Source organism: Benincasa hispida, chromosome 12 (genome assembly GCF_027475165.1).
Source record: "Benincasa hispida cultivar pf3 chromosome 12, pf3_genome.v1.1, whole genome shotgun sequence".
NCBI lineage: Eukaryota > Viridiplantae > Streptophyta > Magnoliopsida > Cucurbitales > Cucurbitaceae > Benincasa > Benincasa hispida.
This window is the reverse complement of record NC_143489.1, coordinates 14,059,582-14,074,234: the sequence shown is the minus strand read 5'-3', so window position 1 is coordinate 14,074,234 and position 14,653 is coordinate 14,059,582. Positions and strand designations below refer to the sequence as shown.

Sequence of the window (14,653 nt, the reverse complement as noted above, 5' to 3'; positions counted from 1 at the left end):
TCCCTCTTTCGTCCTCTCCCAATACAAAATTATTTTTAACACATCAAGGAGAATGTCGAACGTTCAAAATTCGACCTATTTAAAAAAAACAACAACAATAATTAAATAGATTCAATAATAAAGTTAGGGCAAGGTCGAGCGTTCAAAGTTCGACGTACAAAAATAACGAAAGGGAAAGGTCGAGCGTTCAAAATTCTACCTATTTAAAAAAAACAATATTTTTACAAATAGTTTGAAAACATTTTCCTAAATAGTTTCTAAAAGGACAATATCCTTTTAATTTTTCCTAATCTATTGTATATTCAATTTTTTTTTTTTGTAATCAATAAAGTTTTACATTATAATAATCTAATATATTCAATTTATTCAATTTATTGTCTAATGATTATTCAATACAGTCTAATGATTATTCAATTATAGTATGATTATTAGCTCTTTTTTCTCTTTTTTTATATATATTTCTATGGAAAGTTCAAATAAAGTGAAGACTCTCTCAGTATCGCTCTCTCTCAATATCTCGCTCTCTCTGGTATTTTTGTTATTTTTTCACTAATGATTACTAGCTTTTTTTCTTATTGGTCATGTATATATGGAAAGTAATGATTACAATCTCGTTCTATAGAAAGTAAATAAATTTATTGTATATTCAATTTTCTTTTATTATAAAGTTGTACATTTTTCTTTTAATTAACTTGTGCGTTCTTGATCTGTGTCCTATCACTGAGAATTGTTTTCTTCTGCCTTATGTCAAGTTGAAATGTTTTTGCAATTCCGTGCTAGCAATCCCCCTTTTTTTCCTTGATCTGAATGCTGGGTACAAACCCATTTAGTATAACTATTCATCTTTCAGGTTTGATTGTTACATCTGCTCTTATAATCCGGAAGGCATTGATGTGCATTACTGGCAGTGAGTCCCCTGTTGTTGTTGTCTTGTCTGGAAGCATGGAACCTGGCTTCAAGAGGGTGAGTTATCTTATAACTTTTGATAATGTATGATGTTTCTTTTCATGTGCATATATATATGTATATATATATTTAGTAGTTCAACTGTAAGGAAAATTACTCTATCTAATCAAGGTTCATTATATAGAAAGTGGAGGAGGGATTGGGCAGAGGTCTGTCTGTCTCTCTCTCAAAAGAAAACGGAGGAAAATGAATTTTTGTAGAAAGAGGGAGTGGAATTAGGGAAAAGGTCACAGTATTTAGAGCAAGTTTTTATGGTCATCGGATGAGTTTTTAGGTCAACCATTGGAGTGAGGAATCCTTCCTCCCCTCCATTTTTTGAGTTCAATAATTTTTGGGTGGAGAATCAAACTGTCGATCTTTGAGATGATTATTGATGCATTATTCATTGAGCTATGCTTGGATCAACAATTTCTTTTCTTTTTTTAAAAAAGCTGTTTGGTAAATTCTAATTATTTAGGACGTCGAGGATTCTTTGGCAATCAGGGATTTTTCTCGAAGAGATTTCTCGGAGAGAAATGAGAGGATTTATTATCGTCTATTGATGGATTGGGGATTTCCAACTGCATGATATAGATTTGTTTTTGACTTCCATTACTTCTAAAGTATTTTGTACCGCCTTTGTGTGGGGACTATCTTGTGTGGGAAGATACTTATTACTTACTAGTTACCATACATGTTCTCTTTAACTTTCTCCTTACTCATCACTCTCATCTAATTACATCAATTGTACTGTGTTCAGGGTGACATTTTGTTCTTGCACATGAGCAAGGATCCTATTCGTACAGGGGAGATTGTTGTTTTTAATATTGATGTAAGTATTTGTTAAAGTTTATTTCTTTTAGTTTATTAATACAGAAAGTATTTATGTGCATCGCACAGTGACCACTTTAGTGGCTATCGACCACAAAATTCATTAATTTTAGTTTTCATACTAGGCTTTCCAATGTTGGATTTTTCGTTTTTTATGCAATCAGAAGGCATAAAAAGTTATTTTGAACTGACGTCTTCTTTTGTTGTCTATCTTAATCCCAGGGCCGTGAAATTCCGATTGTCCATCGTGTAATTAAGGTGAATCCAATATACTGACCATTTCCTCAAATCTTAATCCCCTTTGAAACTCGTGATACGATTTCATTCAAGAATGAATAATCTATTCCACCACATGCCACACTCTCCAGAATTCGGGAGGCTTCAATTCCGATGACCTTTTCTCACTACTTTGTAGGAACTATTTTGTATAGCTGGAGCTCTTTCTCTACTGAAGTTCCTTTCTTTTGTGGGCTTGGTTTTTTAATGCCCCTGTAATCTTTTATGTTTTTCTTAATGAAAGCAATTATGCACTTTAGTTCTTGAAGACAGATTGTAGTTCCGTCCTTATTGTCTGCTCCCTGCTCTTTTAGGAGAGACTACTTAGTTATGATGTTTCTTTAAATGGGAATGTTATCAAAGTCATGTTGTTGGTCTGATGCAAGAATCTCATAAGGGACAACCAGATTAATCAGAGTTTTCATTCTTGCAGGTTCACGAACATCAAGATAGTGGAGAAGTTGATGTACTCACTAAAGGTGCCATTTTGTAGGACAATATAGAATAAATTGTTGTGAATTTGAGTAGTTATTCTCAGAAATCTTTGTGATTAGAAAGTCTTTAATTGATTTTTCTTTGTAATTGTGTCCATTTCTTTATATTCTCTTTCTTCTGCTGCTCCCCATAATACTTGCCTTTGTGTTACTTCATCAGGAGATAACAACTATGGTGATGACAGACTCTTGTATGCACAAGGTCAGCAATGGCTTCAACGGCACCACATCATGGGCAGAGCTGTCGGGTAAAAATTTTCGCAACTTTTATTTTCTGCTAGTGCTTAAGAGGGGACGTTTGGGGCAAGAAATGAAGTTGTTAGGTCTAGAAAGTTGTTTAGATTTGGAGCTCACAATTTAAGGAGTTAATATGTCATGAAATTGATTTTTTTTAGTGTGACTCATGAACTCCTTAGGCCAAACAAGGATTGGAGTCAACTTCTTCCAACTCGCACTTGAATCATGCACTAAAAATGTATATTAAAATACTTAAAAAATTATTATAAACTAATCTTATAAGTACTTCTAATTACAATTTTGTGAGGAAGAAGTGACGATTAATCTATACACGGGTGTTTTTTTTAACTCAAAAAGTGTATGATAAGCTATTGAAGTGGCATGTGGGATGTGTTAATTTCTATGTTCTTATTCTTATTCATGTGGCTACGTACATAAATTCTTTTTTTTCTCCCTCCATGATGGTTTTGTCCAAAAAAAATGTGTGCTGATTGACTAAGAAAACAAATCTCCTCATGACTTTGATCCTCAGGTTCTTACCATACGTCGGATGGGTGACCATAATCATGACTGAGAGGCCAATTATCAAGGTTTGCATTTCATTTTTACATTCCCCATTCAGGAGTTCGTTTGGAAAGTTGAATTTCTAATTGTCTTATCTTTTTTTCAAGTGTAAAGTGTAAGATATATCTTGAAGTTTTGTGCTCAAGTTTATAAGTGTTGCTTGCAGTATATTCTCGTCGGTGCATTGGGATTGCTTGTTTTAACTTCCAATGATTGAGACTGAATCAAATCGACAAGTATTGGCAATAACCACACAGGAGTTGATGAGAATCAATTAGTACCAGCAAACTAGCTTATTATCTTGATTTTCACATTCTCTCGTAGGAAGAACGGCCAAATTCCATACAATAATAACTCGAATCAGATTTTATTTCTATTTTTCTTCCACACTTACAGAGTTAAAATCGTCTTAATAAAAGGCTTCTGATGATCTATGGTTTCCAACATTTAAGATAACTAATTGAATGAAATCACAAAGAACAAAAAAGTTAGCCATAGCTAACCTTGAAAAGGGAAAATAATGTTTACAAATAACATAGAAACTCTAAATTTGGTATGCAATAACATATGCTCGTTCGTTCAATGTTTGTAATCAAAACGACCCTGATCTACTTTATATCAAAAGATGGGTTCCAATTTTAATTGGTAAGCAAGAATCCTTTCTCAATATTTGAAGATTGTAGATTTAATAAAGCACATGAACGGGAAAATGGTTACATACAAAAATGACAATTATGAAATTCTTTAGAGCTCAAGGACCTGTTCAAGTAAGGCCGTGAAATGTCATGACAAATCTAAGTTGCTTGAAATCATAGTTTGAACTCACAAAAACAGTCGGATAATGCAGATCCCCGACCCATGGCAAAATCATCTCTATGAGTCTTCCACAAGGCTTGGTGCAGCTCCTTCCCCTTCAAGCCCTTATAAGTAAACTCTGCAAACGCTCGTCTACTTAAAAACAATGTCTTCTGCTTTCCGTTGAAAGCTCGCATTGCTGCAACCATCTTGTCCATATTTCCAAAGAATGTCGCTACATAAGAATCACTATTAATAGACACATAATAGTCCAGTGCGGCTTTTGTGTTCCCATGCATGCTTGAGAAATCGTCGCTGGTGAGGAAACTAGACTTAGTTACTACATTGGTATAAATTGATGTAAAGCCTTCTAGTTCCATCAAACCATCACCAGCAGCCAAGTAAATGTTTGTGTTAGTTGGAATATGGAGCGCCTGAAGTATGAGGGCTGTCTCATGGGGTGTGAGAGGACATTTCCCCCTCTTTCTCCATATTCCAGCCAACTCTCCAGTCCATGGTTTTCTATCTCCCCGAGTCGCTTCGATTGCTTCCAGAGAAGCGGGAGAAAGCCCTTTATATTCACACTGGCTGTAAGCCACCATATCTGGCTCGAAACGAAGGTGAAGAGAGAGAAAAGGTTTTGGTATGGCTTCTAGAAGCTCCTTGGCTTTTTCCTCCACCGATTTAGCAAGGCGCAAAGCATTGTAACAAGCTTGACAAAGGGCAGCTTTTGCATACTGGGGATACCTGTAAAATGTTTTGGAGGAAGGTAGTTTAAAAATTCAAGGGAAGCTGCTGAAAACTCCTAAGCAAAAGTCCTGAATAGCACATGCAATGCTTTAAATGGAGCTCGTGGGGTCAAGAAAGAATATTTCGGTTCTGAAGTACCTGTCCCTTCTCTGGCTCATTGCTGGAGTTATTGAGATATAATGATGTTCCAATAGGGACGGAAGGACACTTTCAACATAATCAAATTGTCCTTTGCGTTTACTACAATCCACATGATACGGCTCTTTGGACGCAAATTCTGGGGGTAACTTTTTAACAACTTTAACATAACCATTCATCTGACTAATGAAATGGTCAACATCGAATACATCTGCAAAACCACTGGAAAAACAGGCAAGGTTTAAGCATGCCAGCATCTTATTCTTATTTATATTTTTTTTTGGTGCATGGAAAATGTATTTGAGTATATTAGAGGACGCGGAGAAGTTGGTAAATGAACTCGTCAGACAAAATCAATAGGCAAATGCCAGATTAAGTGCAATTACCAAGGACTTTTGGATAAAAAGTTGCAGGTAGATCAATGCATAAAAATTCAAAGAGAGTGGAAAAAGAAACTATCACAAATTACCTCGATTCATTCCAATATGCAGCCACTTCAAACTTCGGTAGAACCAGGGTTGCATTCAACAGCCGTGCGATGCCAACTCCATCACACAACTGCACACATAACGAAGGGCACAGCTTTTAGCTAGAAAATTTTATCCAAGTAATAAGTAAAGTTAAATTAAATATATGAGAAACTCGTTGAATATTACATCTCTTCTCATCTGATTGAGCCCACCATAGCAATCCACGCGTATATATCCATTGCTATCAGCGGGCAGAGCTGCAGCATTTCAACAAAAAGTCTGCAATGAAAGCCAATTAAAACTGACTCAGACAATCAAAACTCATCAGAAACCCTTCCCAACACTTGTACATTCTATGCAATTTTGTGTGCCGTGAATTCCTACTCAAGGATTCCCAAGTACCCAAATCAGGCAGTAGTTTACCAATTTACGAATCTTGCTATTACATTATCAGCAGAGAGTTGAAAACAGAAAAGAATATGAGAATAAACGAGAAGATGTCACTACAAATCAAATCAGTTTACCAGGTAGGTGGCCTTGAAGCCACCACTTGCAAGGCCTCCACTCTACTATCCTTCGAACACTCCATATATCCGTGTAGCCTCTGCAATTAACATTGAGTCAATTTAATCTTCCGTCATTTATACGAAACTATTCCAAAGTCTTCAGCTGGAACTGTAGGTATATTTTTCAATTTCATAAAAGGAAGTAAAATAGACCACTCCTGTGGAGGAATGATAGGCAAGGGGAGCGACAGGCCACAGATCTCCTACTATTAGATCCGAGGCAAAACAAAACCATCAGGTTCCAATTTCCTATCGATTTCTCTACTATCAATGCAGTCACATAGTACAAAGTAATCAACAAAGAAAAAAATGGAAATATATTCTCAAATGTTGCAAGTTCAATCGGTAGTTCCACTATTTGCTATTTCTTCGGAAACGAAAGGCCAAAATCATTGCCATTATGCATCTTAATTTCATTATTTGAATTCATGAACATCGAATCGTTTACTCAGAAGCCAGAACAGAAAATAATGGATTAAGGTAAGTAAAGTGTACCGTTCATTAGTAAATGAGAACGAAGTGCCGGAGAAAAGCGAAGAGGGCGGCGACAAGAGAAGCACCGCCAAGGACAAAGAAAGAGTGACAAGAAGAACGCTAAAAAATGGCTTCACTGATACATAAAACATTTCAGATGCAGCAAAGCCTTCTTCCTCACCGTCCACAAGAACGGATCTGGTCGGAGATTTCGTATTTGAAAGAATCGAATCACAAGGAAAGGACGTTTTTCTTCGCTCTTTCGGCCTTAGATTGATCGTCGTCACCGACAAGATCTTTAAGAAGAAGTTCAATTTTCGAACCGGATAGAACTGAAAACGGTCCACATGAACCGGTTTGTATATAGTACCATTTTGGTTATTGTATATTCTCCCATTTTAGTCTAATTTTAGAAATATATTCGGGAAATTTGTACGGATGACCCATTTTTTGGGTCCAAAATAGGGTTGACAATGGGGCCGGGGGTCGTCCCCCGTCCCCGGCCCCGTAGAGGAAATTGTCCCCCATCCCCGCCTTCAAATGGTGGGGACGGGGGCGGGGATTCCCCGTCGGGGAAATGGGGTCCCCGCGGAGTCCCATTTGTGGCAGACTTCAACGGAGGGGAGGGATGAGCGAGAGCGAGAGTGCGAGAGCGCGGGCGAGGGCGAGAGTGCGGGCGAGGGCGAGGGCGAGCGAAAGCGAGAGCGAGGGCGCAAGCGAGAGCGAGAGGGGAGGGATGTTTTATTGCAGATTGCAGAGAGCAAGAAGGAACTGGGGAGGGGATAAAAATATTTAATATAAATTCGGGGTCGGGGATTAATCAGGGTCGGGGTCGGGTCAGGGTCAGAGCGGGGATACTGTCCCCGAATGGAGCCCCGAATAAATTCTCCGGTTTGACTCCATCCCCGATCAAACAGGGGAATCCCCACCCCGAACCGGGGACCTGCCCCATCGAGTTTTTTGTCAACCTTCCAAAATGTCAAATGACTTAATTTTTTAAAAAATAATGTCAATTAACTGTACTGACATCATCGCCATACCAAATTACGTAAATTGCTCTCGCCTCTTCTTCTTACCCTTTTACTGAAAACCAACCAAAACTAAAAACTCTTCAAATTTCCAAGCGTAACGGCTTCATATCGCTCATAAGCTCCAAATGGTTTCGCCGTGTTTTAAAAATCATCATTTGGGCTTGCAAACGATTCCACTCTAGACTCTTTTATCTTTCAGATGGCTTTGAAATCACATCAAACGCACGAGTAGATTGGGAGATCTCCTCTATAAGAATGTGGCCAAATTCAACGCATAAATACTTGCCCGGCCGTTAGATACACAGACGAGTTTTTCAATCGCATGGGCGTGACGTTCTAATGAGGCGTTCAAGTTGCTCTCGCTCTCTCCGCTCTTAGTGGTGTCGCTCTCTCCCACTTTCTCGCTCATAATCTCGCTCTCTCTCACTTTCTCGCTCTCTCCACTCTCGCTCAAACTACTCTCTCCAATCTCGCTCTCTCCCATTATCATGAATATTGACTAAGAGAGAGCGAAATTCAAAGAGAAAATGTTGGAGAGAGCGAAATTTAGTTTATATTGACTAATCTGACTAACATTGAACTTGGTAAAATGAAATGGTTGAATAATTGAAAAATGAGATTCAGGAATACACATTGAATGCTACGCATTGAGTTTCTGATAGTAGAACCATAATCAAAAAAGTGTTTGTGATTGTTCCAGAAGAAATGAAAGCTAGTAATCATTAATGGAAAAATAACGACAATAACAGGGAGAGCGAGAGCGAGAGTCTTCACTTTATTTGAACTTTCTATAGAAATATATATAAAAAAAGAGAAAAAAGAGCTAATAATCATACTATAATTGAATAATCATTTGACTATAATTGAATATATTAGATTATTATACTATAATTGAATAATCATTAGACAACAAATTGAATATACTAGATTATTATACTATAATTGAATAATCATTAGACAAAAAATTGAATATATTAGATTATTATAATGTAAAAACTTTATTGATTACAAAAAAAAAAATTAATATATAGTAGATTATTATAAAAAAAAAAAATTGAATATACAATAAATTATAATAAAAAATATACAATAAAATGAATATATAATTAAAAAAATTATTTATTATTCAATCCCTAACTATCTGGAGCCCGTCTTAGTAACGAAGGATACTTCCTTCGATTATGTCCTAACTGGTTACAAAATCTACATCGTTGTCGAGTGTCTGGTTCTGTCCAATCCATCTCATTGTGATAACGTGAACTTTTCGGTCTACCAGGTCTTCTCAACAATGATGGATCAGGATGTAAGACGGGCATATTAGGGTGCATGATCCAGTAATCTTCATGCGGTACAGGTTGAAATTGAGGAGAGTAACATTCGGCATACGTTGACAATTTGTAGTAGTCCTCAATAAAATCTTCGTAATTCATGTTAAAATGTGAGCAAACGGCCATAAAATGCGAGCATGAAATGTCGAATGCTTGCTACTTGTTACATGAATTGATGTCTTGTTCGAGATCACTAAGTATGAAACACCTGAGAGCAATTGTAACACACGAAGAGGTGTGTTTAATTTCATATCGACATGCTGGTATAATTACAGTAATGAACAACCCAGCAAATGGTTGGACGAGACCGAAATGTCACCATCATTTCTGCTTACGACATATCGTCAGCAACTTCAATAAAAAGTATAAATTTAATTCATTGAAAAATTATGTTTGTCGTGTCGGGTGTCAGTTTCAAATTCAAAAGATCAATTCGGAGCTGTCTAAGTTTTTTTGACAACATTAGTTTAGAGCAATTGACTCAAGCACATGATGGAGGATTCAGATATGGGTGGATGACGATAAATCTATCAGAGTGCATAAATGGAGTCCTCAAAGGAGCTCGAATGTTGTATGTAAATGCTCTTGCTCAGATAACATTCTTCAAATGCGTGAACTATTTCGAGAAAAGAAGAGCAGAAATAAGGGATGCATTGGAGCGTCAAGATAAATACACCCGGTAAATATTATTTTTTTATATATAATTTATTAATAGTTTATTTCAAACATATTTTATAATACTAAGTGGAGTAAAAATTCAGGTACGCATACAACAAAATAAATAAATGGGCTGCACGATCTAGTAAACATGAAGTACAATCATACGATCGGTATGAAGGTGTGTTTCATGTGAAGATCGGACGTCAAGTCTCAATGCCAAAGGAGGAAACGTTCAAATATTGAGGCTAAATAGGTCCGAGCGGTACTGTTCATGTAACAAGTGGCAAACATTCGACATTTCATGCTCGCATTTTATGGCCGTTTGCTCATATTTCAACATGAACTACGGAGATTTTATTGAGGACTACTACAAATTGTCAACGTATGCTGAATGTTATTCTCCTCAATTTCAACCTGTACCGCATGAAGATTACTAGATCACACACCATAATATGCCCGTCTTACATCTTGATCCATCATTGTTGAGAAGACCTGGTAGAGGGAAAAATTCACGTTATCACAACGAGATGGATTGGACAGAACCAGCCACTCAACAACGATGTGGAGTTTTTAACCAGTTAGGACATAATCGAAGGAAGTGTCCTTCGTTACTAAGACGAGCTCCAGATGGTTAAGGATTGAATAATAAATAATTTTTTATTATATATTCATTTTATTGTATATTCAATTTTTTTATTATAATTTATTGTATATTCAATTTTTTTTTATAATAATCTATTGTATATTCAATTTTTTTTTTTTTAATCAATAAAGTTTTACATTATAACATCTAATATATTCAATTTATAGTATAATAATCTAATATATTCTAATATAAATGAGATATTTAATTTTAATATTTTTTATTTTTATGAGATATTATTTTTTTTAATTTATTCTTTTTATATATTATGAATAGTAATTATTTTGATATAGAAGCTTTTAAATGTCACTGACACAAATAGTAACATTAGATAGTCTAAATCTAAAAAGTTAGGTAAAAAAATTCAGTATTCAAATTTACATATTTTAGATAATAATTTGGAGACATAATAAATCAAATCAACACTCAAAACCTTCACATGCAAGTCTATAAATAAGACGGTCAAGATTTTGATGGAGTTTTTTTTTTAATTATAAATAATAATAAAATCTTTATGATGTCAAGCAACAATAAAAAAGCATAAGAATATGATGAACCAAAAAGATGAAATGGTCCCATCTACGAGCAATAGCAGTTAAATTCTAAAAGATTTATTCAAATGAGTGTGTTTCCAAATGGGTTAGAAAGAATAACATATCAAGCTAGAAACTCCCAAGTTAAAAAGAAAAAATGGAAAATCTCGCTCTCTCTCAATATCTCGCTCTCTTAGATTTTTCTCTCTCTCAATATCTCGCTCTCTCTCTTACTCTTTCCTTTTTCGTTCTCTCCCAATACAAAATTATTTTTAACACATCAAGGAGAATGTCGAGCGTTCAAAATTCAACCTATTTTTTTTTAAAAAAAATAACAATAATTAAACAGATTCAATAATAAAGTTAGGGCAAGGTCGATGGTTCAAAGTTCGACGTACAAAAATAACGAGAGGGAAAGGTCGAGCGTTCAAAATTCGACCTATTTAAAAAAAACAATATTTTTACAAATAGTTTGAAAACATTTTCCTAAATAGTTTCTAAAAGAACAATATCCTTTTAATTTTCCCTTATCTATTGTATATTTATTTTTTTTTGTAATCAATAAAGTTTTACATTATAATAATCTAATATATTCAATTTATAGTATAATAATCTAATATATTCAATTTATTGTCTAATGATTATTCAATTATAGTATGATTATTAACTTTTTTTTCTCTTTTTTTTTTTATATATTTCTATGGAAAGTTCAAATAAAGTGAAGACTCTCTTAGTATCGCTCTCTCCTAAGATCTCGCTCTCTCTATTATTGTTGTTATTTTTCCACTAATGATTACTAGTTTTTTTTTTCTCATTGGTCATGTATATATGGAAAGTAATGATTACATTCTCGCTCTATCTATGGAAAGTAAATAAATTTATTGTATATTCAAATTTTTTTATTATAAAGTTGTACATTTTTCTTTTAATTAACTTGTGGGACACATTGATTTTTGTCATTATTTTTATATAAACGAGATATTTGATTTTAATTTTTTTTTATTTTTATGAGATATTATTTTTTTAATTTATTATTTTTATATATTATGAATAGTAATTATTTTGATATAGAAGCTTTTAAATGTTACTGACACAAATAGTAATATCAGATAGTCTAAATCTAAAAAATTAGGTAAAAAAAACTTCAATATTCAAATTTACATATTTTAGATAATAATTTGGGGACATAATAAATCAAATCAACACTCAAATCCTTCACATGCAAGTCTATAAATAAGACTATATTATTGATATAAAGAACAAAAATTTTAATCATAGTAGTGAGGTCAAGATTTTGATGGAGTTTTTTTTTTTAATTATAAATAATAATAAAATCTTTATGATGTCAAGCAACAATAAAAAAACATAAGAATATGATGAACCAAAAAGATGAAATTGCTCCATCTACGAGCAATAGCAATTAAATTCTAAAAGATTTATCCAAATGAGTGTGTTTCCAGATGGGTTATAAAGAATCACATATCAAGCTGGAAACTCCCAAGTTGAAAAGAAAAAAACTGGAAAATCTCGCTCTCTCTCAAATTCTTGCTCTCTCCGCTCTCGCTCTCTCTCAATTTCTCGCTCTCTCCGATCCTGTTCTCTCTCAATATCTCGTTCTCTCCGCTCTCTCGTATCTCGCTCTCTCTCTTACTCTTCCCTCTTTCGTTCTCTCCCAATACAAAATTATTTTTAACACATCAAGGAGAATGTCGAGCGTTCAAAATTCGACCTATTTAAAAAAAATAACAACAATAATTAAATAGATTCAATAATAAAGTTAGGGCAAGGTCGAGGGTTCAAAGTTCGACGTACAAAAATAACGAAAGGGAAAGGTGGAGCGTTCAAAATTCGACCTATTTAAAAAAAACAACAATATTTTTACAAATAATTTGAAAACAAAAATATTTTCCTAAATAGTTTCTAAAAGGACAATACCATCTTAGAAGTTAAGCATAATTATTAATTTCTTAGATGTGAAAATAGTGAAAGAAGTTAACTTTTTTTTCAAATATTTTTTGGATTCTTTGTTTTAAATTAGATAAATTTTTATTTATTTATTTTCTAAAATAACTTAGATATTCTTACCATTATTTTCCTTTAAAAAAAATTGGAATATTATTCGTAAAAGGATGTTATTATATAATTTAAAGTAGTAAAATAAATATTATATATATAATTTTTGCAGTAAAAAAAGCAAAAAAAAAAAATTAACTATTCCTTTATGGATTCCTAATTTTTTTTTTAAAAAATCTGTCATTATTTATTTCTTTCAAAAATAAAATTATTATTATAGAGAATATATATGAAATTATGAAGTAAAAAATATGTAGCAACTAAAGAACTATGTGGATATTATATAAGATTTTCTTAAGCACAAAAAAGGAAAAGAAAAAGAAAAAATAATTTAGCAATCCAATCATATACAATTAGTCGGAATTCAAGAAATATTTATTAATAGAATATAATTATTAAATTAAGGATTATTGGAAGTTAGAAAAGAGAGGTTGAAGGATATGGCTTGACTCACGTTGAGCACTTAGACAAGGTAAATGATAGCTCAATTAAGTAGACAATAGGTAGCAAACGACAGTCACAAGCCAAGTTTTCCTTTATGATTTCTTGTATGTGAAATGTACATAGGTGAGGTATTTATACAATATGGAATCCCTAATTTGGGAATGCAAAAATAACTCAACAAATACAAATGGTTGGAGATTTGGTGGTAACCAACCTATTCCTTTGGTAAGTCCTATTCTTTTGGTAGATAGACAATACTTTATGTGTTGGCATCCTTAATACCTTTAACATCCCCCCTCAAACGAGAGGGTAGTTTTACTACACCGAGTTTGGATCGAAGGTGGAAGAATTGTGAGTGTGTTAAGGGCTTGGTGAGGCAGTCAGCGATTTGGTCGGAGGATGGGACATAACGAACATCAAGCTGACCATGGAGGACTTGATCATGAACGAAGTGAATGTCGATCTCAATGTACTTAGTCCGCGCATGAAACATCGGATTGACGGCTAGAGCACCGGTGCTGAGGTTGTCACACCACAGGACTAGAATCGACTTATGTTTGACACCAATCTCAGACAGTAGTTGTTGCACCCAAATAATTTCTACAGAGGCAACGAATTGTTTCTTGGAGGACCAGGAGACAAGATTACCTCCAAGAAAGATGCAATAAGCAACAACTGATTTTCGATCGTCTATGTTGGCTGCCCAATCGGCATTAGAGAAGGTCAAAATAGAGAGGTCAGACCCATGTTGAATATAAAGGCCAAAGTGTCGAGTGCTACTGACATATCTTAGAACTCTCTTCATCGCTTGCCAATGAATGTCCGTAGGTTGCTTTAAGTACTGGCTTAGATGATTAACCGCATATGTAATGTCAGGTCTTGTGGTGGTTAAGTACTATAGGGCACCAATCGTGCTCCGATAGATATAGGGATTGTCAAGAGGAGTGTCATCGGAGATAGAGAGTTACTTGTTTAGAACACTTGGAGAGGGTGTCGGTTTTAGATCTCTAAGGTCAATGCGGTGAGGTAGGTCCTTGACATACTTTTCCTGATTCAGTAGAACTCCATTGAGGACATTGTGCAGTTGGACTCCAAGGAAGTAATAGAGGTGGCCAAAATCTTTTAGAGCAAACTTGGAGTCCAAAGCTGTTACAAGCTTGTTGATTTCCTGTTGATCAGTGTCGGTGATAATTACATCATCAACATATACTAGTAAGAGTATCAAGGTAGAAGTGCTCCGATATATGAAGAGAGATTTATCAGACTTAGCATTCTGAAAGCCCCAACTACATAGTGTTATTTTCAGTGTGTTATTCCAGGCCCTTGGTGCTTGTTTGAGGCCATATATGGCCAAGTAAGCGACATACATGATTTGGTAGTCGAGGATCAATAAATCCCTAC

At 34.5% G+C, this 14,653-nt stretch overlaps 2 protein-coding genes across 3 annotated transcripts; one reads left to right on the top strand and one right to left on the bottom strand.

Moving 5' to 3' along the window:
* Positions 1-701: 701 nt before the first annotated feature.
* On the top strand, positions 702-3,779 carry LOC120068299 (uncharacterized). The gene is made up of 7 exons (XM_039020020.2): positions 702-963; positions 1,706-1,777; positions 1,999-2,034; positions 2,486-2,531; positions 2,707-2,794; positions 3,316-3,373; positions 3,514-3,779. The coding sequence occupies exons 1-7, from the start codon at positions 808-810 to the stop codon at positions 3,562-3,564; spliced, it is 507 nt and encodes a 168-aa protein (XP_038875948.1). The 5' UTR covers positions 702-807; the 3' UTR covers positions 3,565-3,779.
* A 227-nt stretch (positions 3,780-4,006) lies between these two features.
* On the bottom strand, positions 4,007-6,828 carry LOC120068298 (O-fucosyltransferase 13-like). Of its 2 annotated transcripts, XM_039020019.2 has the most exons (6): positions 6,562-6,828; positions 6,025-6,104; positions 5,687-5,757; positions 5,500-5,588; positions 5,031-5,252; positions 4,007-4,889 (listed from the first exon to the last, which is right to left on the bottom strand). In XM_039020019.2, the coding sequence occupies exons 1-6, from the start codon at positions 6,690-6,692 to the stop codon at positions 4,157-4,159; spliced, it is 1,326 nt and encodes a 441-aa protein (XP_038875947.1). In that variant the 5' UTR covers positions 6,693-6,828; the 3' UTR covers positions 4,007-4,156. The 2 variants fall into 2 exon arrangements, with proteins under 2 accessions (XP_038875947.1, XP_038875946.1); XM_039020018.2 differs by lacking the exon at positions 6,562-6,828 and having other exon boundaries at positions 5,687-5,779.
* Between the last annotated feature and the right edge of the window lie 7,825 nt (positions 6,829-14,653).

Excerpts from the sequence above, each read along its gene's own strand:
- LOC120068299 (XM_039020020.2), top strand. The coding sequence starts at position 808 with ATGCTGGGTACAAACCCATTTAGTATAACTATTCATCTTTCAGGTTTG. Across the intron at positions 2,035-2,485 it reads TTGTCCATCGTGTAATTAAG|GTTCACGAACATCAAGATAG; the intron begins GTGAATCCAATA and ends TCATTCTTGCAG. Across the intron at positions 3,374-3,513 it reads CTGAGAGGCCAATTATCAAG|TATATTCTCGTCGGTGCATT; the intron begins GTTTGCATTTCA and ends TGTTGCTTGCAG.
- LOC120068298 (XM_039020019.2), bottom strand. The coding sequence starts at position 6,692 with ATGTTTTATGTATCAGTGAAGCCATTTTTTAGCGTTCTTCTTGTCACT. Across the intron at positions 6,105-6,561 it reads TTCTCATTTACTAATGAACG|AGGCTACACGGATATATGGA; the intron begins GTACACTTTACT and ends TGTTAATTGCAG. Across the intron at positions 5,253-5,499 it reads GCATATTGGAATGAATCGAG|TGGTTTTGCAGATGTATTCG; the intron begins GTAATTTGTGAT and ends CTGTTTTTCCAG.